Source organism: Moschus berezovskii, chromosome 11 (assembly GCF_049115385.1).
Source record: "Moschus berezovskii isolate FMDL1 chromosome 11, NW_MosBer_1.0, whole genome shotgun sequence".
Classification (NCBI taxonomy): domain Eukaryota; kingdom Metazoa; phylum Chordata; class Mammalia; order Artiodactyla; family Moschidae; genus Moschus; species Moschus berezovskii.
This window is the reverse complement of record NC_142470.1, coordinates 44753428-44777370: the sequence shown is the minus strand read 5'-3', so window position 1 is coordinate 44777370 and position 23943 is coordinate 44753428. Positions and strand designations below refer to the sequence as shown.

The window sequence follows — 23943 nt, the reverse complement described above, 5'->3', positions numbered from 1 at the left end:
CATAAAACAGATTTTCTGGAAATGTCCTCACTCAATGAGATAGCTTCTTGCTGTTGTGGACACCTTCTCTAGTAAATGCTGGGTCCTGTGGTTACAAGTATACTTAGAAATCAGACCAAGGGTATTTGGGAACCCAGAAGGCTAACTGGTAGCTCAAAATGTCAGCCATAATGAGCAAATGAAAATGACAAAAGTTATATTAATGTAACATTCTCAGGCTGAAAATTTAAACTTCAGCTCAGTTCAGTTGCTCAGTCATGTCCGACTCTGTGACCCCATGAACCGCAGCACAACAGGCTTCCCTGTCCATCACCAACTCCCAGAGTCCACCCAAACCCACATGTTATATGAGTTCTTTCAGTCACATATCTCCCATTTGGTAGTCTATTTCCTTGGTAAGCAGGTGTAATTCATAATGAAGGAATGTGTCAAGGTTAAGATAGATTTTCTGTTTGAATCCCTATTACAACCAAACATGTTTGCAGATCAAAAAGATGTTTAAACTAGTGACACAGGTCAACATATAATTAAATTCCAACACAGGCCCATAGAGACAGTTCTTTGGAAACTGTTGTTAGGGAATCTGACACATTGGGTCATTCCTCTGAACTGTTCTCCAAACTATACTGTCCCCCATACTTTCAGAGGTGTTTCAGCTATGAATAATTTGGAATATAATTTCCATTAGCCATGGAATGATTAAAAAGGTCCTTAGACTTCAGATAGTTTAATAATTCATTTAGGGTTCTTTGCCTTTGTTATGTATCAAAGAAGCTGCTGAGTTCCCCAATTGAAGAGACCATAATTTATTAGTCTGGGACCATCTGCTCTTACAAGTCTAGTTCCCCACATAGGACTAGCACCAAAGTCCTAAGGAACTAAGGTAGAATGAGTATTAACTGATGCCAAAGGGTTGGATTTTCCTGTTCCCATAGGATATCAGGTAATAAGATTCATGACAGACAGAGTCAAGGAGTTAAACATAAAAGTATGTTACAAAATTACAGGAAATGCTGGTTTTAGTATAACTAGATCCTCTCCAAAGGGGGACTGTATATCTTGATATTTTCTCACTCCCCTTACTCTTAGGCTCTATTTTATTTACAAAGAATAACTGCTCATTGTTACCGACTCTGATAAAGGAACATCTAAGGACTGGTATCTGAGGCCAGACTGGATTAAGGCTTGGACTCATGCCTTGTCTGAAAAATTCCTGTTTTTGTGAAATTCCACCCAGACAACATTTTCAATGGCTCTTTTGTACTTAAAGAGGAATTAAAACACTTTGATAAATAAACATGGCCGTATTTGAAGTCAGTAGCAATGACGAAACCATAAAAGCACCTTCAAACAAACTCTTGTTAACTTTCAAACTAAAAAAAAAATCCTGTAACATGTAGCAAAGCAGTAAATGGTCTTTTAGTGCTTCTCTGTGAAAGGCCACATCCTAAGAGTAGTATCTTTGACTTTCATTTCATCACACCACAAGTATCACTTCACAGTTTCATTACATTATCTCTACAACTAAATATCAACATTGCATAGTACACCTGACTTGGCTTCTTGCCACAGTTCAGTTCTTTGAATAAAATCAATCAAAAATATAATTAACATCTGCATTCATTCAGTGTGAATAATATAGAAATTACACTAACAAACTTGTTAGAACACACTCACGTGAACATTGTTTCTTTAAAAAAGTCATCATGAGAACCTATACTTATACGAAAATTGGGAGCACGTGTTTGGAATGTGAGTCTCCAGTATTCTTGTCTGGAGAATCCCCATGGACAGACGAACTTGGCTGGCTACAGTCCATAGGGTCAGAAAGAGTTGGACATGACTGAAGTGACTTAGCATGCACACACAGTGGGGAGGAGAGGGAGAGAGAAATTGATTGTGAGGTAGGGGGAATACAAGCAACTGTCTGTCTTTGGATGTTATGATTCTTGCCTATAATTTCCATACCTGGACATTCGGATAATTACTATGGTTCCCTTGTGGGGGCCACAAGTTCTCTAACTTCCCATTCCAAATCCTAATATAAACTCAACTTTGGAAGGAATTACTTTGGGAAACTAACATGTTACCAAGACCCACAGCAGACAATTCCTCCCATGACCCTCTCTGCTGCCACCAGAGTCCATCCCTGCCTTGGGAGCTCCTACCAGGCTAAATAGGTCTCTGATGGCCTTTCTGTGGAAATGTCTTCTCTTACATCTAGCCCAATTTAACTCCTTTCTCTCCACCTGGAGATGTGCCCTCATGATACAAGATTCAGACAACTCTATGAGCACTTGGGACTTGGAGTTTAGGTTGATATTATTATTTAGTTACACTGTGGACTAAGAAAAATTCTGAATTGACAATAAAGTGACATCACAATCATTACTTCAAATAACTTATTTTCCAAAGGTCAACTGACCAAGGAGCCTACTGAAAATGAAGGGTATCTCAATGTGTTGCATCCCTGCAGAGATGCGGTATTCAAAACAACTACACTAACCTCACAACGAATAGAAAAGTAAAGTGCCTCGTCACTGAGTGAGCACTCTTGTTGGTCGAATGATTCATGTAGAGACCAAAGGACTGTAAATGAAACTACTGAACAACTCTTTTGATTTTCTTTTCTGTCTGTCATTTCCAAACTGGGTAGCCTTTTTTTATTTCAATTTATTTAATTGGAGGCTAATTACTTTACAATATTGTAGTGGTTTTTGCCATACATTGACATGAATCAGCCACAGCTAGGACGTGGAAGCAACCTAGATGTCCATCGGCAGACGAATGGATAAGAAGGCTCTGGTACATATACACAATGGGATATTACTCAGCCATTAAAAAGAATGCGTTTGAATCAGTTATAATGAGTTGGATGAAACTGGAGCCTATTATACAGAGTGAAGTCAGAAAGAAAAACACCAATACAGTAATATTAATGCATATATATGGAATTTAGAAAGAGGGTAATGATGACCCTATATGTGAGATAGCAAAATAGACACAGACATAAAGAACTAGGTAGCCTTTTAATGAAAAGAATTCAGAAACTGACTACCCTCTACTTTTGGGAACCATTGTTTACATGACAATGAGAGTTGATGTTTTAACTCTGCTGACACTTTAAATTCAAAAATAAAAATGATTTAAGTGCAATGTACTTATCTCTACCTCAACAAACAAAACATGGGAATTTAACTGAATCTTAGTGAATCAAGTTCATGATAATCAAGAGTATTAGGGGACACAAGGGCATTGCAGTTCTAGTACCAGATTTTATCAACCAGTAGCTACTTAGGCCATGATTTCTCACATGTAACTTAATTGCCAAGATCCCTTCCTAGTTCATATTCTGTATTTTTATTAATAGTTATATAGCAACATGATATAGCACAACTTTAGGAAATTCAAAGGTTGGCAGGTCTTAATTTTCCCATTCAATGTTAGCTGTTTTATGTACCTTCACTAACCAATAAAAGGCACAAAATCTTGAATTTATGGATGGCATACTTTGGGGCTATAATTGGTACTTCTCTTTCTCCAGGATAATTCTTTTTGTTCTCTTTTGACACCATCCATGTGTTTTCTCCTTGCTGCCTTGTCAACATTCTAGTAACTGTCACTTTTTCCAGTATCTCCACCTTTTCCATTTTGTCTTTTCAGCCAAAGAAAACACATTTTCTGATTAAATAAACAGCTTCTGTAACATTCTTTTGACTGTTTCTGTAAATGCTCCTACTCAGACTATTTGGACAGTTTAACAGTTTAGAGTTCTACTGGTTTTCTGTAATTATGTAAGAAATAGTTTCTGACCATCTACACATGCCAGGTATCGTGACAGTTCTTCATCAACCTGGGAGAGAATTCTTTCAACGTGTTCCATCATTAAAGTGGAGAAGCAGCAGATATGATACTAAAACCACAGGCAACAAAAACAAAAGTACACAAGAGGGACACACCAAACTAAGAAGCTTCTACACATCAAGAACAGAATGGAAAGCAACCTATGGTATAATACCTGCAAACCATGTAGATAAAAAACTCTTATAACTTAGTAGTAAAATAAACTAATATCCTGATCAAAAAATGGACTAAGCACTTTAATAGATGTTTCTCTAAAGACAACACACAGAGGGCCAGCAAGTACAGGAAAAAATGTTCACTCTCACTAATCATCAGGGAAATGAAATCAAAACCACAATGATATATCATTTCACACCTGTCAGGTTGCCATTATCAAAAAATGAAAGATGACAAAGTATTAACGAGGAGGTGGAGAAACTAGAACCCTTGCCCACTCTAGGTGGGAATGTACAATGGTGCAACCATTATGGAAAGCAAAACTATTGTATGATCCAGTAATCCCATTTCTGAGTATTTATCAAAAGGAACTGAAATCAGAATCTTGAGGAGATATTGGCACTTCCTTGTTCACTGCAGCACTAGTCACAAGTGGAACACCTATATATCCAACAGATAAATGGATACACACACACGCACATGCATACACACTGGAATACTATTCAGCCTTAAAAATAGGAGGAAATCCTGCAATATGCTACAGCATGGATGAACCTTCATGACATTATGCTAAATGAAGTATTCAAGTCACAGAAAGACAAATACTGCATGAATCTACTTATATGAAGGAATGGCACTACTTCGTGAAACGTGAATTCCTCTGGTTGCAGAACCAGAAGTGATGACAAGTTTTGCAGCCATGGATATGTTGTTACCTTCCAGGCAGCTGCATGGTACCCCTTACTGAATAACCAACTGTACATCTTTGCACTAGATAAATTTGTGACTCACCTTTACCAAGTTTACGGGCCTTCATTAAAACTATTCAGGAACTCATGACACTGCTGGTTCTCTTATTCTGTTACTAATACCAAATTATTTCGCTTTTGTTCTAAAAATTTTTACTATTGACGTTTAATGTCCTCAGTTACTTTTTATAAGCCATCTTAAATGATTTTTGAAAAATTGCTTAAAGTTGATTAAAAGGGGGAAGCGGACAGCATAATGTGATGGCTGTGTACATAAGTATTGAGCAACACTTCCAAATTCCAAAATTTGACTCCTCTAGTTACGAGACATGTAACTACATGCCTGGTTTCTACGGTAAAAACGGAGATACACAGATGTGGAAAACGAACTTATGGTTACATGGGTAAGTGGGGAGAGAGATAAAGTGGGAGACTGGGACTGACATATACACAGTATTACATATAAAACAGCTAACTAATAAGTCCCTACTGTATAGAACAGGGAGCTCTACTCAATACTCTGTAATGACTTATATGGGGAAAGAAGCTAAAAAAAAGAGTGTATATGTATATATAATATATATATAACTGATTCATCTTGTTGTACAGCAGAAATACATTATAAATCAACTATACTCCAATAAATAAAAAAAAAAGACGATAGTTCCTATCTCCTAAGGTTGTTTTGAGTTTTAAACAACATCAGTAAGATACTTAGAATGATGCATTTAGAACAGTGCTAGGCACACAGCAAATGCTCAAATGTTAGCTGTGAGGAGGTCCATGCTGTAGTTTAACATACATAGCTGAACAACCTAACATCACTCTAAACAAACCAGTGTTTCCAACATAGCATCTAACAGGATGTTTGGACATAATATTTTACAATGATTACTTAAAAAACTCTTTTTATCTTCTTTACTGCACTTTCTGACAATACTATCAAATACAGACATATTTCCTTACGGGAAGCTGGATATTAAAATCTGGGCTTATAAAATAGGTTCAAGAATACTTTGTTTTCTGTTAACATTTAAATATTCAAATTAAAAAACAAACACCACTGTGCTCTGCCGGTGCCCGGAAGGATTTGAAGCATTGAAGCAGCAAAACATTAAGCTGCAATAAAACTGAGAACCTTTAAAAAAAAAAAAAAGGCTAGAGCTAAGGACAAAGGTGTATATGAATAAGGGAGAAAAACTGTATCAGAACATGCTGGCTAAAGGAAGCTACTGTGGTTGAAAATAGAACTGCATTTCCTCAGAGGGCAGATAAAGCAAAGATAGAGGTACCCCCACTCTGTTTTAATGAAAGGAAGCTTGCTCTTAATCAGGAGGAATACTTTTTTGTTTCTAAGCTAGCATGGGATACATGGGGGTCACTGATCATGATAATTAGGAACTCTGATAGTAGTTTAAAAGACAAAAGCAGAGATGGTTTCAGTAAGTATCTTGTTTAAGAGAAGCCTTCATTGAATGTCCCAGACTAAGTTCCACAACCAGTACACCCTCCCACACAAACTGTTCTCTACTTCACTAACCGACAACTTAATCCTTCTAGTAGTTACTCAGGCTAATTAAACCAAGTTGTCCTTGACTCCTATTTGTTCTTTCATAACCCTTATCTGACCTGCCAGCAAATACTGTCAGCTCTGCCTTCAAAACATACCCAGATTCTGGTTACTTTTCAAACCAGCTCCATTGTGTCCACTTCGACCTAAGTCACCATCATTTCCCCCCAAGATTACTGCAACAGTCTCCTAACTGGTCTCCCTGCTCCACTTCAGTCTACTTGAATCCTATTAAAATCTAAGTGTGAGCATGTCATTCCCCTTCTCAAAATCCTCCCATGGGCCCCCGTTTCATTCAGAATAAAAGCCAGAAGTCTCAGGAGGCACTCTGAGATCTAGTTCATCCCCAGGCCCCACTCATCCTCTGTTGCTTTATCTCCTGGAGGTAGGTACCTCCTGCTTTATTACCTGTTCCTCTTCTCCCCGTTCTTACCTACATGGTCACACTGGCCTCTTGCCTATTACAGAATAACTTCAAGCATGCTCCTGCATCAGGACCCTTGCAATCGGTGTTCCTTCTGCCTAAATGCTCTTCTCCTAAGTAGCCACTTCCTTCAGATCTTAACTCAAATATTAGCTTTCCAGTGGAGTTCCTGCCCTCCTACTTTATAAACACTCCACCAAATCACACATGACATCTGTACCTCCATTTTCTGCATTATTTGTCCCTTCAGCACTGCTATCTATCATATTGTAATTTTACATTATCCTGTTCATTTCCATCTTTCTCACTAAAACACAAACCCCATGAAGGCAGGGTTTTGGTTTTTGTCTTTCCCTGCTATATCACCCAGTGTTTAGAATAGGGCCTGGTGCATAGTGGATATTCAAGTATCTTTTGTAAGAATGTGTGAGTAAAATTCTGAGGGCATGGCCGTAGAGTATGCTCGTACAGGAGTAATTCTGAAAGTGGGAGTGGGAGATAGAATAATACAGTTGGGTTATGTAGTGTTTTAGGGATCTGATTTGCTACAGGGTTAATGCTTAGAACATAAAAACCAAAGAATGGATAACAAAACTTTTAGTTAACTTAAGATGATCATTTGGGATGAGGGGCCAACATGTTAATTTTATAAAGTTTAATAATTATTAATTATTTAATTATTGATGCCCTCAGTCTATGTGTCAGAAGGTCATGCATCACACATGGTTTCCAGGGCACTCTTCTGAAGGAACAGTGGAGTGGGAATACTCATGTTAGATGTGATTCTATGTTTACATGAGTATTTATTTCTATCCTGCCTCACACGTACTAGAAGATTTTTATATGATGAAAGTAAGCAATCACAGCTTGAAGAAGATAACCCAGTAAATAACTCCTATTTCTAGACATTTACCCTGTCTTGCTTCATGACCCCAACATTTAGAAAACGGAAATATAATTCCCTGTATGGATTAAGGAGGGCTTCCCTGGTGGCTCAAAAGGTAAAGAATCAACCTGCCTGCAATGTAGGAGACTCAGATTCAACTCCTGGATTGGGATGATCCCCTGGAAAAGGGAATGGCAACCCACTCCAGTATTCTTGCCTGGAGAATCCCATGGACAGAGGAGCCTGGTGGGCTACAGTCCATAGGGTTGCAGAGTCGGACACAACTGAGTGACTAACACATCCCCTGCTGGCTCAGCAGTAAAGAAACTCCTGCAATGCAGGAGACTCAGAGACGTGGGTTCAAGCCCTTGCTTGGGAAGATAACCTGGAGGAGGAAATGGCAACCCACTCTGTAATCTTGCCCAGAAATCCCATGAACAGAGGGTGCCTGGCGGGCTATAGTCCATGGCATCGCAAAGAGGCAGACACAGGTTAAGATTTAATCTTAATCAAATACAGATTTAGATATTAAGATCACTATGATAAAAGAATTGAGCCATTCAGACTATCTTTCTTGAGAATGCATTTAGGAGACCTAAACACAACTTTTTCTTTTTGGTCAGAATACTGACATTCCCTTAATACAGCTGAGTAAGCAGAAGTATTCCATTAGTCATTGGCAAAATGTCTAATAATTAAACTTCTTGAATAATTAAGATGCTTGAACAGAAAAACATATGACTAATGACTTAAATTATCTAAGTTTTCATAACTTTAATTTGACAGAAAATGAACCAGATTTTTCCCAATTGATAGGAGGAAGTTCAGACACCTCAGGAAGAACATGAACCTTTTATGATTACTGAAGCACTGCTTAAACAGTCTAGTTACGCAACTTAGTAAGAGCTCTCTCTCTAGCAGGGTTTAACTTAGAAAAAGGCCGCAATTACTCAACCACTAAAGTTCCTTTATTAACAAGGAAGAGACACTTTCCTAAGAGAACTAGAGAATAAAGAGTTACATTACATGCAAACTCCTCATCTATTTCAAGTGAATATTTTTGGAGTGTGGATTGGTTTTGTCCACAAGTTTTCACTTCTGGTTTCCCATTCTAAGTTATGAAAAAATGAACTCACAGAAACAAATTCAAGTTATCTATTTTGAAAAGTATTTACTTAGTTTGAATAAATTAATTGCAAATAAAAATTAGCTACAATATATAGCCTGAATAGAAATGACTAGAACAAATACAACACAGGACTCGATTTCCTTGCATTAGTCACAAAGCATGTGACAATCTAGAAAACTTCAAAATCAACTGTATTTCTTTGAAAAAGGAGTAACAGCAATTACTGGTACATCACAACTAGTCAACTTATAATACAAGTTTCCTGACATGCATTTCCTGAGTGAACCCAAATGATCATTTTTTTAAAACAAGGAAATTTTGACAAGTTGAAGTAAAGTAAAATAGTTCATGGCTTCTAAGCAACAGGTTTTGTTTTTTTAAAAACCAGAAGAAAATTCAGAACAGTATCATAACAGGATAAATTAAAGCTATGCTACCACATACAAAATCTTGCTAGAGTCAATTAAGTATAATACAACTTTTTGAACTAAAGGAAAACAAATCAAAAGATTAAAAAAATGATTCTGTCTAACCTAAAAGTGTACTGATTTTTACAAGTGTCACAAAGGGTTTGATGTAGTGCAGCTGTCTATACTTTCCTTGTGGGTATTAAAAAAAAAAACCAAAACGAGTGGCTGGGGGAAAGGGAGAGAAAATGTTTTCTTCCTTCTGAAAGCAAAGAACTTATTGGAATTAGAGAATAAACTGACCATGCAAGTATGTCCCTCTATTTGGCTGTCACTGGTGCTCACCTGCCAACCAAATACTTCCTTGAGTCACACTGTGGCAAATGTCCTTTTAGGAGTCAAACCCACAATTAAGGCTGGTCTGTTAGAATTTAAAAAAAAACAAAAGAGCACTGTTGTCATTCAACCCTTCAAATCTTTCTACGTTTCTTAACACCTGCATAAGTCCAAATACAGGATAGTTAATTCAGCATTCTTTTTCTAAAACCAAATCAAGTCACTCTCCTTTCTTGTTAATTTATGCTTTTTCTCATGGGAATGATTTTTTTCTAGAAACAGTGAACAGATGAACCACAGTTTATATCTACAAAATAAACTTGCCAAATGTTGCTGATACTAAAAACAGATTAGTTATTGTGGGAGAAAAATAGATAATCTAGATTAAATTGTATTTTCAAAGGAGCATATAAAATGTTTCTTAGCATTAAGTTTTTGTTATAGTACTATACTCGGAAGAAACATTAAGGAAAAAATTCTTTCCCGATTACCTTTAACGTGGTTAAAAACAAACGCTTCTTACATAATGGTAATTAATATGAATTTGTTTTTACAAAGTATTCTAATTTACCAAATTTCATATTTAGATGGGGTCGGGAGAGAGTCTCTCCTGTCCTTCTTCCTAACTCTGCAAATCCTTGAGCTACGCTTGCTAAACTACCATTCCCACCAGGAGTGTGAGACCATCGTCACCATGCTACTCTATCAGGAACATTCTAAGATATTTTCTATAATAAAGATAAATAGAAAAAAAGTTAATATACATGTTGCTGTATTTTACAATCTTGCAACGAACTGTAAACTAACATAGTTTGAACCAACAGTACCCTCAGTTATACAAAACAATTTTTCAACACTGAGGATGGGTGATTCAAAAACACTAAAAGGAAGGCATCAAATTAGACTATGTCTTTTTCTCCTCAAAATATATTTTCAAAACTCAGAAATCAGAAGTCTGGTACTTTCGAAAATTCCTTTGCTTGAGTTTCCCAGATTTTTCTCAGAAATTGCTACTATTTATTACAAACGTTTAAAAAAATTCTTCATCTTAATGCAAACGACCAGAGCAGAAAAACTGTGACGTGGACAACAGGTTGGAAAGCCCACATCACTTAGCTTATAAATGTTTAATGTAGTCCTGGAGGACAACTGTCTGTTAGTCTAGAGGTCCTTGGAAAATAAGTCTGATGTAGCCTTGTTCGCCAGCCAACTGATGCGCACAGAAGGGACAGGCAGCATGGAAAGTGTGAGTACCGTGAGGAAGCGGGATCTGGGACCAATAGGCAGTTGTCTTTTCTGAACACACATGCCCACAGGGGCTAAACGCATGGGTTGGAGGGCCGGCGTCCACATAAAATCCAGCTTCACATCCAAGCCACAGAGGGACATAGGGACCAACAGACCTACACATAGGACATTCACGATCTTTTCCATCACGTTCTTCTTTGTTTCCCCAGTTATGATAGCCATGCACATGGCCGCAGTTTAGATACACCCATGGTTGTTTTTCATCAACGACATCTTTTCTCTTCATGCTGGGAAATGCTAGTGTGTTGAACCCTACAGGGCACTGAGGTCGCGCTGCATTGATTTCCTGTCTTAAAGCTTCTAAATGCTTCACGGTAGGAGTGTGGGAAAGGCCTTCTGCAGTACGCCACAGCAATGTTGCGCCACAGAGATCAATTAATGAGCCATCTTGTAACTGATTGGTTTCAATTTCCACCTAGAGGAAACAAGAATCAAAAAACACACATTCACCACGGAGTTTTGAATTTTTACTTCAGAGTTTTGGTCTTACAAGCTCCTTACTCAAGAATCGAGATTTCCTCTGGTTGTTTATTGAAGAAACTTGATTAGCAGGCATGAAAAATACAGGTTTCAAAATCAAGGATAAAATATTGAACAGTAACACATCTTTTCAGGGTTATAGTAAAGACAATTTATGATTAAACATTTGACTAATCAGTTAGCTTAATATTTCCAATTTGGTAAGTATCTTGGTCAAAGATACGCAGATACAAGTAGAAAATACAGAGTATTGTTTAATTGGGAAAGCTTAGGTTTTAAAATATATTAACAAAATATAAAAGAAGAATACATTTTTCGAGTGTCCTCATTGAAAAACTAGGATATTATCCTCCTGGTATAGTGTTTGGAAGTCAGAGCTTGATCGCCACACTTTGTATCAGCAAAAGATTTAATAGTTTTGGGGAATATGTAATGCATTCAGTCCAACTCACCCTATGAAGTCTACTGTAATTAAGTAAGAAGTTTACATCTTAGTACTCACCATTTTCCCTCTCTGCTGAGCTGATCTGGTTTCACGCAGGCTGAACACATTTCCACACACTGATATTTCTCTCCATATTCCAGGTTTGGAGTCTTCTGTGAACCCATTGCGTGGATGCATAACAAGAACGCCATTAGTGGTCAGGCCATCCATCTGTCCATCTGATGTCTTCCATTTGGCAGCCTTCTCCTAGCAGGAAAAATAGCTTCTGTTTATTTGTAAACTGGGAAACAGAAGTGGTTATGAAAGGCAACATTTAGGAAAAAAGCTTTTTACCCCAAGAAAGATGTTTTTTGATGAGTCAAATCCTGCAGCATAAATCCGTGCTGTAAAGGGGGGATTCCGTTCACATATGATTCTACAGGCAAATCTTGATATGGTGCTCTGCACTGACTGTGTATCAGAATTACTTTGACTTCCAGGAACTGTGTCAGTTACTACAAAATCAATGGGACTTTCAGTCGACCGGCCAATCTAAGAGAAAAAGAAATATCTATAAAACTATTGAAAGGAACACAGCGGAAAATTCACTCAAAGGCACAGACAATAAGGTGAAATCATCAAGCCTCTGAAATTTCTCAAGCTCAAACTTACCACACTTAACTCTGGGGGTATCTTTACCCTTGAAAACCAATCTGTCAGATTTCCTCTAATGTAGTAATCACTTAGAGCACAGAATTAAGTAGGAACTTACAACCCAGAATATAGGAAACCCTCAGGGAATGAAGAGTTTAGGATGGCTGAGATTTCTAAGTGGGTGCAGATTTTAATTTAAACCCCATGGGATAGAAATATGTCTACCACATATTACTCGACCACACATTATGTTCTTAACAGAACATAATGAACATAAAAGTAAATCTTCTATGATGACTCCAGGACATTACACTATGAATACTGTTTATATTAAGCTGAAGTGCAGTGATGTCTTCGGGTGCTATAAAGGTGTAGAAGAACACTGATCCCGATGTTAAAACCTTACAAAGCCGTGCTTTGAGGTTTTATGTCTACTTCACAGATTTTTTCCTGTCTTCTCTGTCAGGCTGTCAACTCTCATTTCTACGCTGATGGGTATACTTGTCTTTGCAGCATACTCCTCCTTGAACCAGCTACTCTTAATTCTGCTATGGGTTGAGAAATCAGATAACCAAACTTCAAAGAACAGTATTTCAAAAGGTTCCTGGTGATGGCCTAAGGGATTCTCTAGGGAGTAGAGAAAAGGAATTTCAGTACATGGACTCTGTGGCATTTATTTTATACGCCTAAATGTCTTATGTCTTTTCTGCTTTCTTCCTGGTTCTTGGACATATTTTAGAGACAAGTTTCCTTGAACAGAGTTCTGCTGGATGAGGTGTCAGTGAAGTAAAAACATCTTCAAATGTACTAGCTAGTAAATTAATTTCATTTTGAAAGATGAAAGTTGAAAAAATGAAATTGGTGGAAGAGATGGAGAAAGTGACAATTATCACAGGGTATTTAAACATTTAGAGATCAGTTCATTAATTTATTTGTTACAAAGTAGTATCATAGGACTTTCCTGGTGGTTCAGTGGTTAAGAATCCACCTACCAATGCAGGGGACCCAGGTCTGATCCTTGGTCTGGAAGGAGCCCACGTGTCATGGGACAACTAAATCCAAGTACTGTAACTACTGAAGCCCATGAGCCTAGAGCCTGTGCTCTGTAACAAGAGAAGCCACCACAATGAGAAGCCCGCTCACTGCAACAGAGTTGCCCACACTCACTGCAACTAGAGAAAGCTTGCTGGCAGCAATGAAGACCCAGCACAGCCAAAAATAAATAACATTGAATAAGTAGTATCATAAAAAGTAAAGAAAATTGTTATTGAGAAAAACTACTGACCCTTTACAATGGTGATGACTCTTAAGTTGTTCTCCGCATAGTTGAGCTTTAAGAATTCCTTTTATCAACACACTTTCAGATAAAACTCAAGTGTTTTTATCCTGCCACTAAGTACAAAGTCCTTATTTAATCTGGATAGTTTTAGGGGGAAATTTATTGATTCAAAAAATGTAACATTTGGATGTTCCTTTTATTTCTAAGAACACGATATCTAAAGAAAACGGTCTTAAACCTTTGGAACTAAAAACATTTCCACTATTCTAAAAAATTCAGCATTCTATGAAAAGGGTTGAGTGTAAAGTGACTCTAAAGAAATATTTCGTTACTGCCTACAGCAAAGACACCTCCAGGCCTTTTTATCTTCATTTTATGTCATAAAGTTAAGAAAAACTGAAAAGTCATTGGAACAATAATTATAAGAACAACAGTATTAGGCACTTTATGTCCTATTTAAGTTTGTTTCAAAAAAGCCCAAGGCTTTACAAAAACCCAATATTAAGACAGACGATGTCATGAATATCAAGAATCTTGCTTATGTCTTTAAGGTTTGGCTTTTCTATCATCTATTTATAAAACCATCAGTACTGGATTGGTACAAAGAATGAGAGAAATAAAAACTTACTATACAACTAGTTTTGACCAAATATGTGCTGAGAAGGAAGTTTGACTTCACATATATGATACGAATAATTAGAAACTGTACTTTTAGTTGCCTAGAGAGCAAAGTGAGAAGTAATAACAAAAAAGATCATAAATGTGTATAAAATATCCCTTGGTTTCTTTTTTGGATAATAATAGATAATTATTTTTACAGCTACCAATACTAGTAGCTAAGTGTTTACCAGGTATCTGGCACAGTTCTGAGTACTTCAGAGGGACTAACACATTTAAGCTTCCCAATAGTCATCTGAAGGAAGTTCTATTATCTCACTTTATAGGAGGAAACTGCGGAGAAGGCAATGGCAAGCCACTCCGGTACTCTTGCCTGGAAAGTCCCATGGATGGAGGAGCCTGGTAGGCTGCAGTCCATGGGGTCGCTACGAGTCGGATGCGACTGAGCGACTTCGCTTTCACTTTTCACTTTCACACGTTGGAGAAGGAAATGGCAACCCACTCCAGTGTTCTTGCCTGGAGAATCCCAGGGACGGGGGAGCCTGGTGGGCTGCCGTTTATGGGGTCGCACAGAGTCGGACATGACTGAAGTGACTTAGCAGCAGCAGCAGGAGGAAACTGATGCAGGGAGTGGCTGAGTAATGTTTACCAGAAATTCTGATATCAGAGCCCATCTCTTACCCATGCTATGTGGACTTCTATACATGGGGTTTAGAAATCAACATATATTTTAATGAAATGCATTAAGTGTGACAACCTTTAAGCTGACCACAGTGAAAGTCAATTACAACAGGTTTTTAACCTTTTTTTGTTTTTTAAGAAAAAAAGTTTAGATGTTATAATACCTGAAACATATCAGTGTTGCTGTCATGAGTATATTCAACCACTACTGTCTGTGCTCGAGACAAGGTGTATGATATGCTATGCTGGTCCTTATTGCTTATTGCCTAAGAAAAAAAAAGATTAATAGCAAAAATTAGCAGGTACATCAATCTAAATAGATAACCTTTCCACAACAGATAACCATAATAGATAATCTTTTTTTTTTTTTTTTCAAAAAAAAAAGAGGGAGCTGTGCTCATTATACTATAACAATGTAATTGGAAAAAGAATTTGAGAAAGAAGAGACACATATAAATGTATAACTGAATCACCCTGTTGCACACCTAACACATTGTATTGGAGTATATGTACTCCAACATAAAACAAAAGTTTAAAAAAAAATACCACCATACTGCTCCAAGGGTAAGTCAACTATTTTATAATTACAAAAGAAAACATCTCCTATGTCACTGCTGGTATTCATTTCACCTATACATAGACATATAAAAATATATATGTTAATACATAATCAAGGACATCATTGCTACTATTTTGAATAAAATATGTTTGATCAACTGAGAATAAGAAAAAGAGGTTTTTATTCTTTAAAAAATGGTAATCTATATATTACATGTGTGACATATTTTCCCCTGAAATTTATTAGAGATTAATAACTTGCATAACCTTTTCTCTGACAGTGGTTTCTCAGAGTGAGTGGAGTGCAGAAGAATTCAGGCAGACCCCATTTTATTATGCTTCACAGATACTGAATTTTTTATAAACTGAAGATTTGTGGCAACTGTGCATTGTCAGATGATGGTTAGCATTTAGCATTAAAAGTACTTTAAAATTAAGGGCTTTCCTGGTGGTTCAATGGTGGGAAATTCCATGGAGAGAGGAGCCTAGTAGGCTATAGCTGATGAGGTCACAAGAGTTGGACAAAACTGAGTAACTTTCATGATGCTATTACTGCACACTTAGCGTGCTCAGTCACTCAGTCATATCCGACTCTTTGTGACCAATGGACTGTAGCCCGCCTGCTCCTCTATCCATGGGATTCTGCAGGCAAGAATACTGGAGTGGGTTGCCATTCCCTTCTTCTGGGGATCTTCCCGACCCAAGGATCGAACCTGGGTCTCCTATAATGCAGGTGGATTCTTTACCATCTGAGCCACCAGGGAAGCCTGCACACTTAGGAGACCACAGCACAGTGCAAACATAACTTTTATATATATATTAGGAAATGAAACCAGTTGTGATTTGCTTTATTGTGGTGGTCTGGAACTGAACCCAAAATATATCTGAGGTCTACCTGTGCACTGAAGCAATTACAGAGTAAAAACATAAGTTCACTGTATAAAATAAATTGTAAAATCTGAGTCTCCATTATAGGTATTTCAAGTTATAAGACACTTAAAAATCAAATCCCAGGAAGGAAATGAAGGCAGTACTCAGTACTGCTCTGATAAGGAGAAAATACAAAATCTTGCAAGACAAGAGGAATCTTATTTAATAACTTAAAGAGGTTTAAAGTTAACAAATAAGCAGAGTTAACTGGTTTTCCTAGCCACTCTGTGACTCTATAGATGACAGGTATCTGCCATATGCTAGGCTAGATACAAAAAAATTCATAGAATGATTAAACATACCAAAGGAAATGGATATAATGCTTATGACTGTACTTTTGACATATGCCAAACGAAAAACATTGCTAAAAAGGACTTCTCAGTTTTGTTTTCAGGCGTTTTCTATGCATATGAGTTGATGATAATATCAGAAGGGGAAAAACCTGCACAGAGGAAGTGGAAACAGGCTGTGTAAAAGAAACACAGAAAGACACAGAAGAATGATTACATGCAGCAAAGAGGCTAAAGGAAGAAAAAATGTTCGTAATTAGAACTTTGGTATTATGAAATTTTACTTGGTTTCAACTGGTAGCTAACCTGTAATCATAGTTTTAAGATAATTAAGACTGTGAAATTTTCAAATATACAGAAAGAATATACAAACACCTGGGTACTAACTACCCAACTTTTATCATTCTTACTAATACCATTTCTGCTTCTGATATTTTAAAAGAAATTAAACTGCAGATATAATGAAGGCTGCTTAAATGTCCTTCCCTACTCCTGTCTCTGTAGAGGAACTGAACCTCAAGAGTACAGTTTAGGTCACTCCCATGCACTTTAACAGACTTTACTACACATTGATGCAGTCATAAACATGACAAAATGGTTTTAAACATTTAAAAATCTATAATTACTTTATCTCAACATTAAGCAGCTGGCTTTTCAATGAAATAATTTTTTAGTTCTTTGGCCATTAATTCTTAACGGCTAAAAGGATTTAAAAACAGGTTTTGTGTACTTCAAGATTATAAGCTGTGTTTTTTTTTTTTTTTTTAAACTATGAGATCTACTCAGATTGAGAATACAGAGCTGTGTCAAGTTAAATTCTCACTGGACTGGAAGTCAGGGTTTAAGTACTCATCCCAGATGACTGCTAGACTAAACAGTTTTCTTCCTGACCTCATTACACACTCCTCCAAAACTGAAAAAGCAGAGTCAATCTTTGATCCCTAAGATTCTCGCTGCCTAGTAAAGATCAAAAGGAGCCAGCAATGAAACATGAGGAGTATGACAGTAAAAATATAAAGAGAAGTACACAATAGGAAATTACATAAGTAAGACTGAGAAAGATTTTCCCTAGGATAGCAGTTCTTAACCAGAGGTAGTGTCAGCTGTGTACGGGGTGTTTGGTGGCTGCGTTTGTTGGCCATCACAATGATTTGAGGGCTGAAACAGCATTCAGTGGGGAGGGACTAAGAATTTGGATTGGTGCAAAAGTAATGGCTGTTCTGCATTGTTGAACTCTGCCTTTAATATTGGAATAAATTCATAAATTTGGCTATATTATTATACATCATTTTAATGTGCATTTCTCACTTTATTTTTTTGCTAATGATTTATTACTTGTTGTTTATATTTAGACTATAGAAATGATGGTAGATAAAAAGCAAATTTGAGCAACATTTTTATTCGAGTTCAAAACGAGTCATAAAGTAGCAGAGACAACTTGCAACATCAACAATGCATCTGGCCCAGGCACTGCTAATGAACGTACAGTGCAGTGGTGGTTCAAGAAGTTTTGCAAAGGAGACGAGAGCCTTGAAGATGAGGAGTGCGGTGGTTGACTATCGAAGTTGACAGTGACCAACTGAGACATTGAAGCTAATCCTCTTACAACTACACAAGAAACTGCCAAAGAATTCAACACTGACCATTCTGTGGTCATATGGCATTTGAAGCAAATTAGAAAGATAAAAAATCTTGATAAGTGGGTGCCTAATGAGCTGACTGCGAATCAAAAAATCGTTTTGAAGTGACATCCTCCCTTATTATACACAACAACAAACCATTTTTCAACCGGACTGTGACACGTGACGAAAAGTGGATTTTATACAATGACCAGCAATGATCAACTCAGTGGCTGGACCGAGAAGAAGCTCCAGAGTACTTCTCAAAGCCAAACTTGCACCAAAAAAATGTCATGGTCACTGTTTGGTGGCCTGCTGCCCATCTGATCCACTATAGCTTTCGGAACCCTGGTGAAACCATTACATCTGACAAGTATGTTCAGCAAATCAATGAGATGCACCAAAAACTGCAACACCTGTAGCCAGCAATGGACAACAGCAAGGGCCCAATTCTCCATGACAATGCCCAACCACACACTGCACAACCAATGCTTCAAAAGTTAAATGAATTGGGCTACAAACTTTTGTCTCATCCACCATATTCATTGGATCTCCTGCCAACCAACTACCACTTCTTCAAGCATCTTGACAACTTTTTGCAGGGAAAACACTTCCACAACCAGGAGGAGGCAGAAAATGCTTTCCAAGAGTTCATGGAATCCTGAAGCACAAATTTTTATGCTACAAGAATAAACAAAATTATTTCTCGTTGGCAAAAATGTGTTGACCATAATGGTTCCTATTCTGATTAATATAAAGATGTATTTGAGCCTACTTATAATGATTTAAAATTCACGGTCCGAAACCATGATTACTTTTGTACCAACCTAATATTAAATATCCTGCAACAGGTGGGACAGTCCTGCATAAGGAAGAATTGGCACACCCAAAATGCCAAGAGCACTTCAGTGGGGAAATATTGGAAAGAAGTTCCTCAGATCAATAAACCTTTTACTCTACCACCTGCTTATTATTTATCAGCACATCCCTTCTTTGCAAAAGAACAGAAAGAAACACATAAAAGGAAACTGTCACTTTTCTACATTCCCTGACTCTTAAATAGTAAGAGAAGCCTCCTCGAGGACTCTTGCTTAGACACCACACTGGATATAAAACAAAGCCAAAAGTCCAGGGACTGGAAATGTGACTTAAAACATGGTACTGTATGCCAATTTTGCTCTCATTTACTTTTAATCTACAAAAATATACCTCAGATGGTGTAATATTAATGTACATTCTGGGGCTGCTTAAAGATATAGGTACTTCCAGATATAAAGAACTGTTTGTAATGTTTATTCATTCACCACAGTATCAACTTTAGTCTGTGTTATAAAACTTGAAGTAGAAGAATACACAGGAAATGTAAGATTGAAAAGACCCCTCATTGTCTATCACTCTAGGAAAAGCCCAAGTGTCCTGAAATGGTGGCCTAGCTTCTGGAAATTTTGGTTGGGAATAAAAAGGGGGTTAGAAGCATGAAGTAGGCCAGGAGACTGAGAAGTTGTGTTATAGACACAATTGGGTATTTGCTTTCATAGCTTTGATTCGCTTTAATAATTAATGAAGGGGCATCTGGTCCCATCACTTCATGGGAAATAGATGGAAAAACAGTGGAAACAGTGTCAGACTTTATTTTTTGGGGCTCCAAAATCACTGCGATGCTGATTGCAGCCAGGAAATTAAAAGACGCTTACTCCTTGGAAGGAAAGGTATGACCAACCTAGATAGTATATTAAAAAGCAGAGACATTACTTTGCCAACCAAGGTCTGTCTAGTCAAGGCTATGGTTTTTCCAGTGGTCATGTATGGATGTGAGAGTTGGACAGTGAAGAAAGCTGATCGCCAAAGAATTGATGCTTTTGAACTGTGGTACTGGAGAAGACTCTTGAGAGTCCCTTGGACCGCAAGGAGATCCAACCAGTCCATTCTAAAGGAGATCAGTCCTGGGTGTTCACTGGAAGGATTGATGCTAAAGCTAAAACTCCAATACTTTGGCCACCTCATGCGAAGAGTTGACTCACTGGAAAAGACTCTGATGCTGGGAGGGATTGGGGGCAGGAGGAGACGGGGACGACAGAGAATGAGATGGCTGGAAGGCATCACTGACTTGATGGACATGAGTCTGAGTGAACTCCGTGAGTTGATGACGGACAGCGAGGCCTGGCGTGCTGTGATTCATGGGGTCGCAAAGAGTTGGACACAACTGAGCGACGGAACTGTGTTTAAGGCACTACGATACAAAGCTGTGGGGGTCATAAATAAAAAATAAAAATAAAAGCAACCATAAAATCTTCATAAAGACCACTTAGTTAAAAAAATGATCTCATCCAAACATGTTTCAAGGCCCTGAATTCATATATTCTGTACCACGCTCCTTGCCCAGCTCACGAAGGTCCCTTGAGTAACAGCGGGAACACTACATCTCAGGGCAGTTCCACACTTCCAAATTCTAGATGAAAGCCCTGTTTACCCTCCACCCCCACTTTTTTTTTTTTTAATGACAAAAAAAGAATTATTTCCTTCTAATTTCTACTCATGGATCCCAGTGTGTCATAAAAAAAAAAATCCTATGCCCTTTTAGATGGCATTTCTTTAGATATCCTATCTCCCAAGTGTCTTCTCCCATCCAAACAAAAGGAAACTTCTGGTATACAATGGAAGGGTCTGCTAGAGAATATAAACAGCAAATACAAGTCTTTCAATTTCTCCAAGTTAATTTATTTAGTTTTTGTTTTACCTTTGCAGCCTGAGGAGTACAAGCAATATGCACAGTGCTGGGCTTCACCCCATTTGCCTTAGGTCTTTTAAACAAAGCAAATCTACTTTTCCTCCTTCCTCTATCGCCGTTTGGAAGAGACCCATTATACCTGATGGGGGAGAGAAAAGTTTAGATGATCTCATGTAAGAACCACACAATTCTAAAACAAATGCTTTACTCTGTCTTAGAGGATCAACCACTGCTAATTATCTATTAGCAGATTATAAGTGTCTGAAATTAACTTTAAGCAATTGCTGATCCCCAGACCAGCTGCCTGAGTGTGAAACTAAAAAGATTTTTTTCTGTCTACGTCTGAAGTCACAGAGAAGTACTTTTTGGATTACACACAGCCTTAAATTACTTGTATTTTTCTTCCCTCTTTTATTTAAGATAATCAAGAGCTGATAAATGGCATATCTGACCTCTTATGACTCATTCTATTTTTTTTTAAAGGTGAATGTTTGCATGTGGTAATACAACCTTTAAAAGTACATATTTAAACAAATATGACTTGTTTAAAATAGAATCTCCTTTCCTTATGAACCAAACACTTTATAAATTACTGAACTTTTTGAAATTAGGAATTTTTAGACTTGTTTGTTAGTCTCAGCTCCTGGCCTGTACACATTCATGTTAAGTCAGTAAAACCTGTCTGACTGAGCATAACTAAGTGGCCGTTAAACATGTTTGTTGCTCAGATCTTATGGCCATTTCTCCATGATAACATAAACACACCCTAAAGGTAAGCAAGTGAGCGAGGAGTGAACTAACAGGAAAAAGGTTCAAAACAAACACCTGGGTGTTAACTATGTACCAGGCACTAGTGGGTTCTATTTCACAAATCACTTTATTTTATCCATTCTCTCATAAAAACTGCAAGACTGGTATCACTTCTCAGAGATACAGGTTAGGAATTAAGTTACTCTTCAGAGGAATCGAGTCCCTCCATTATTTTCTGAAGGTCACACAAGTGACACTGGCAAAACTAGAACTGGAATCTAGGTGCTTGCTGTGCTTTTTCTCATTCTTTACTGCTTCGCTGAAGCATGAACAGTAGCTTAATAATACTCTCTCCTCACGTACCGTCCCCTTATTGCTCTACAAAAACCTTTGGTTTGATGGTTTCTTGTTTATAGTTGGTTAATCTGGGGGGGAACTGAGGCAAAGAATGGGTACAGTTTTGAGGGTGGAGGAGACTGTGCTTATAAAATGGCCTACACTAGTGGCTGATAAGGAAGGGAAGGGAGTTTACTCAAAGGTTGTCAGATATAGAAATTACACTGAACAACCTTTATAAAATGTAAAACACACTGATTCTTCTGGCAAAAGCCCCTGCTAACCTTGGTAAAGGTGCAGAGTAGTGCCCCCCAGCTAACACACATTGGATTCTGCTGCTTGGACTGTGCTGCCCCCAGTCTCCAAGCTGAGGGCTCCCCACTGCCCCCCACAGTCTACTGTCTACCAGAGTTCGCCTCCTTCCTATTTTGGACATATGCTCTCGATTCCTCCGCTGTGTTCCTGTAGCTCAGAGCTCTTTTCTAAATAGCATTAGCACAAAACTGACCACCTTATCCAGCTTGACTTCTCCTTCTAAAATGTTGAGAAGCAGCATTGTTTGCATTTTAAGACATAAAGTGCCAGGTACAGAGACAACCATTATAAGATTAACTCGGAAACTGCTGGGCTAAAAGAGACAGTTTAAACCATATACTAAATTTCAAATTCTAAGTCTTCAGATGACTTAAATTTCCTGCTGAAGCATTTAACTTTGAATAGCTTTTGGTGGTTAAAAATCTGTTATTAATACATTAAAATCTATGTGATTTTAAACTGTAATATTGTAGTTCCTATATTAAGTTTACGATCCTTTTTAATTGTTTTTGAGAAAAAAACATTTTCTTTAATCTCACGGGACCTTAGTTGATCTTGTCTGTCATTTTACAGAAGAGGAAACTAAGGCCCCAAATGGTTAAGTGACTTGCCTACGGCCACACAGCTAGCAGTGTTGGAAAAAGTACTGGAATTCAGGATTCCTGGCTTCCAGTCACGCTCAGTAACACCATATTATTTCCCCAGGTTTTCTTACTTTCTTATCTGAAACAATGGCCACAGTCTCAGTTTAAGAAGAATTTGCACCAACCTGATTCTAAAATGTGTTGTAAATATCTAAAACTGTTTTTTAGACAGGACAGAAACAGTAGGGAGAAAGTAAATTTTACAATGTCTAGTTTCTGAGATCTCTAAGAAACAGACTAACATTGTGTCTCCATTTTGACACTGTGGCAAGTTTAGACTGGATAAACTGAAATAATGGAATCATTTATTCCTCAATCATAAGACTGTATGAGTTGAATGGATGAGATTACTTTTGAAACAAACAAGTAGCAATCTCCTGGGCTTCAGAATCATCATATTGTCATGTCTATACAACTCTTTTAAGTACAGGACCAAAAGCACAAAGCAGCATCTGTCTCAGAGGGCAGCAGCATCTGTCTCAGAGGGCAAAGGAACAAATAAACACTAACCTACATGAGATGACCTAAGCAGAGGGTAGATTTTGGGTACAGTCAGCTGAGGCAAATTTTCTAAAAGAAGGCACAGGGAAGACAAATGGACTGGCTATGTGACTTTAGACAAGTACATTTTTCACTTCATCTTTCAGAAGGTTTGTCCTTTCTAGGGGTGAGGGCGAGGCAGAGTTTATGGACCATTTGGGTACTTACAAAGGATGACATAAAAATGAGAAAACAATTTCTTGATTTGGTAATATAACTCTGTAGCTTTAAATACTCTTTGGAAATAGGCAGGATATAAATTCTAAAA

General features: G+C 37.6%; 2 protein-coding genes across 3 annotated transcripts in view; both read right to left on the bottom strand.

The window, feature by feature from the left end:
* Nucleotides 1-6822, bottom strand: part of VPS54 (VPS54 subunit of GARP complex) — a 173638-nt gene extending 166816 nt beyond the window's left edge. Inside the window, exon 1 of the mRNA XM_055401023.2 lies at nucleotides 6773-6822. The gene's annotated coding sequence lies outside the window, so the exon portion shown is untranslated. The remainder of the gene's footprint in view (nucleotides 1-6772) is intronic.
* The window catches only part of PELI1 (pellino E3 ubiquitin protein ligase 1), a 74197-nt gene that overhangs the window by 6774 nt on the left and 43480 nt on the right, over nucleotides 1-23943 (bottom strand). The window contains exons 3-7 of one of the 2 annotated variants that reach the window (XM_088841306.1): nucleotides 21100-21229; nucleotides 15130-15231; nucleotides 12088-12285; nucleotides 11812-12000; nucleotides 6773-11244 (exon numbers count right to left, since the gene is read on the bottom strand). In XM_088841306.1, coding sequence (XP_088697432.1) covers nucleotides 10678-11244; nucleotides 11812-12000; nucleotides 12088-12285; nucleotides 15130-15231; nucleotides 21100-21229 — 1186 coding nt within the window. In that variant the 3' untranslated portion in view covers nucleotides 6773-10677. Of the gene's footprint in view, nucleotides 1-6772; nucleotides 11245-11811; nucleotides 12001-12087; nucleotides 12286-15129; nucleotides 15232-21099; nucleotides 21230-23943 lie in introns of those variants that run through there. The other variant, XM_055401034.2, reaches the window with a different exon arrangement.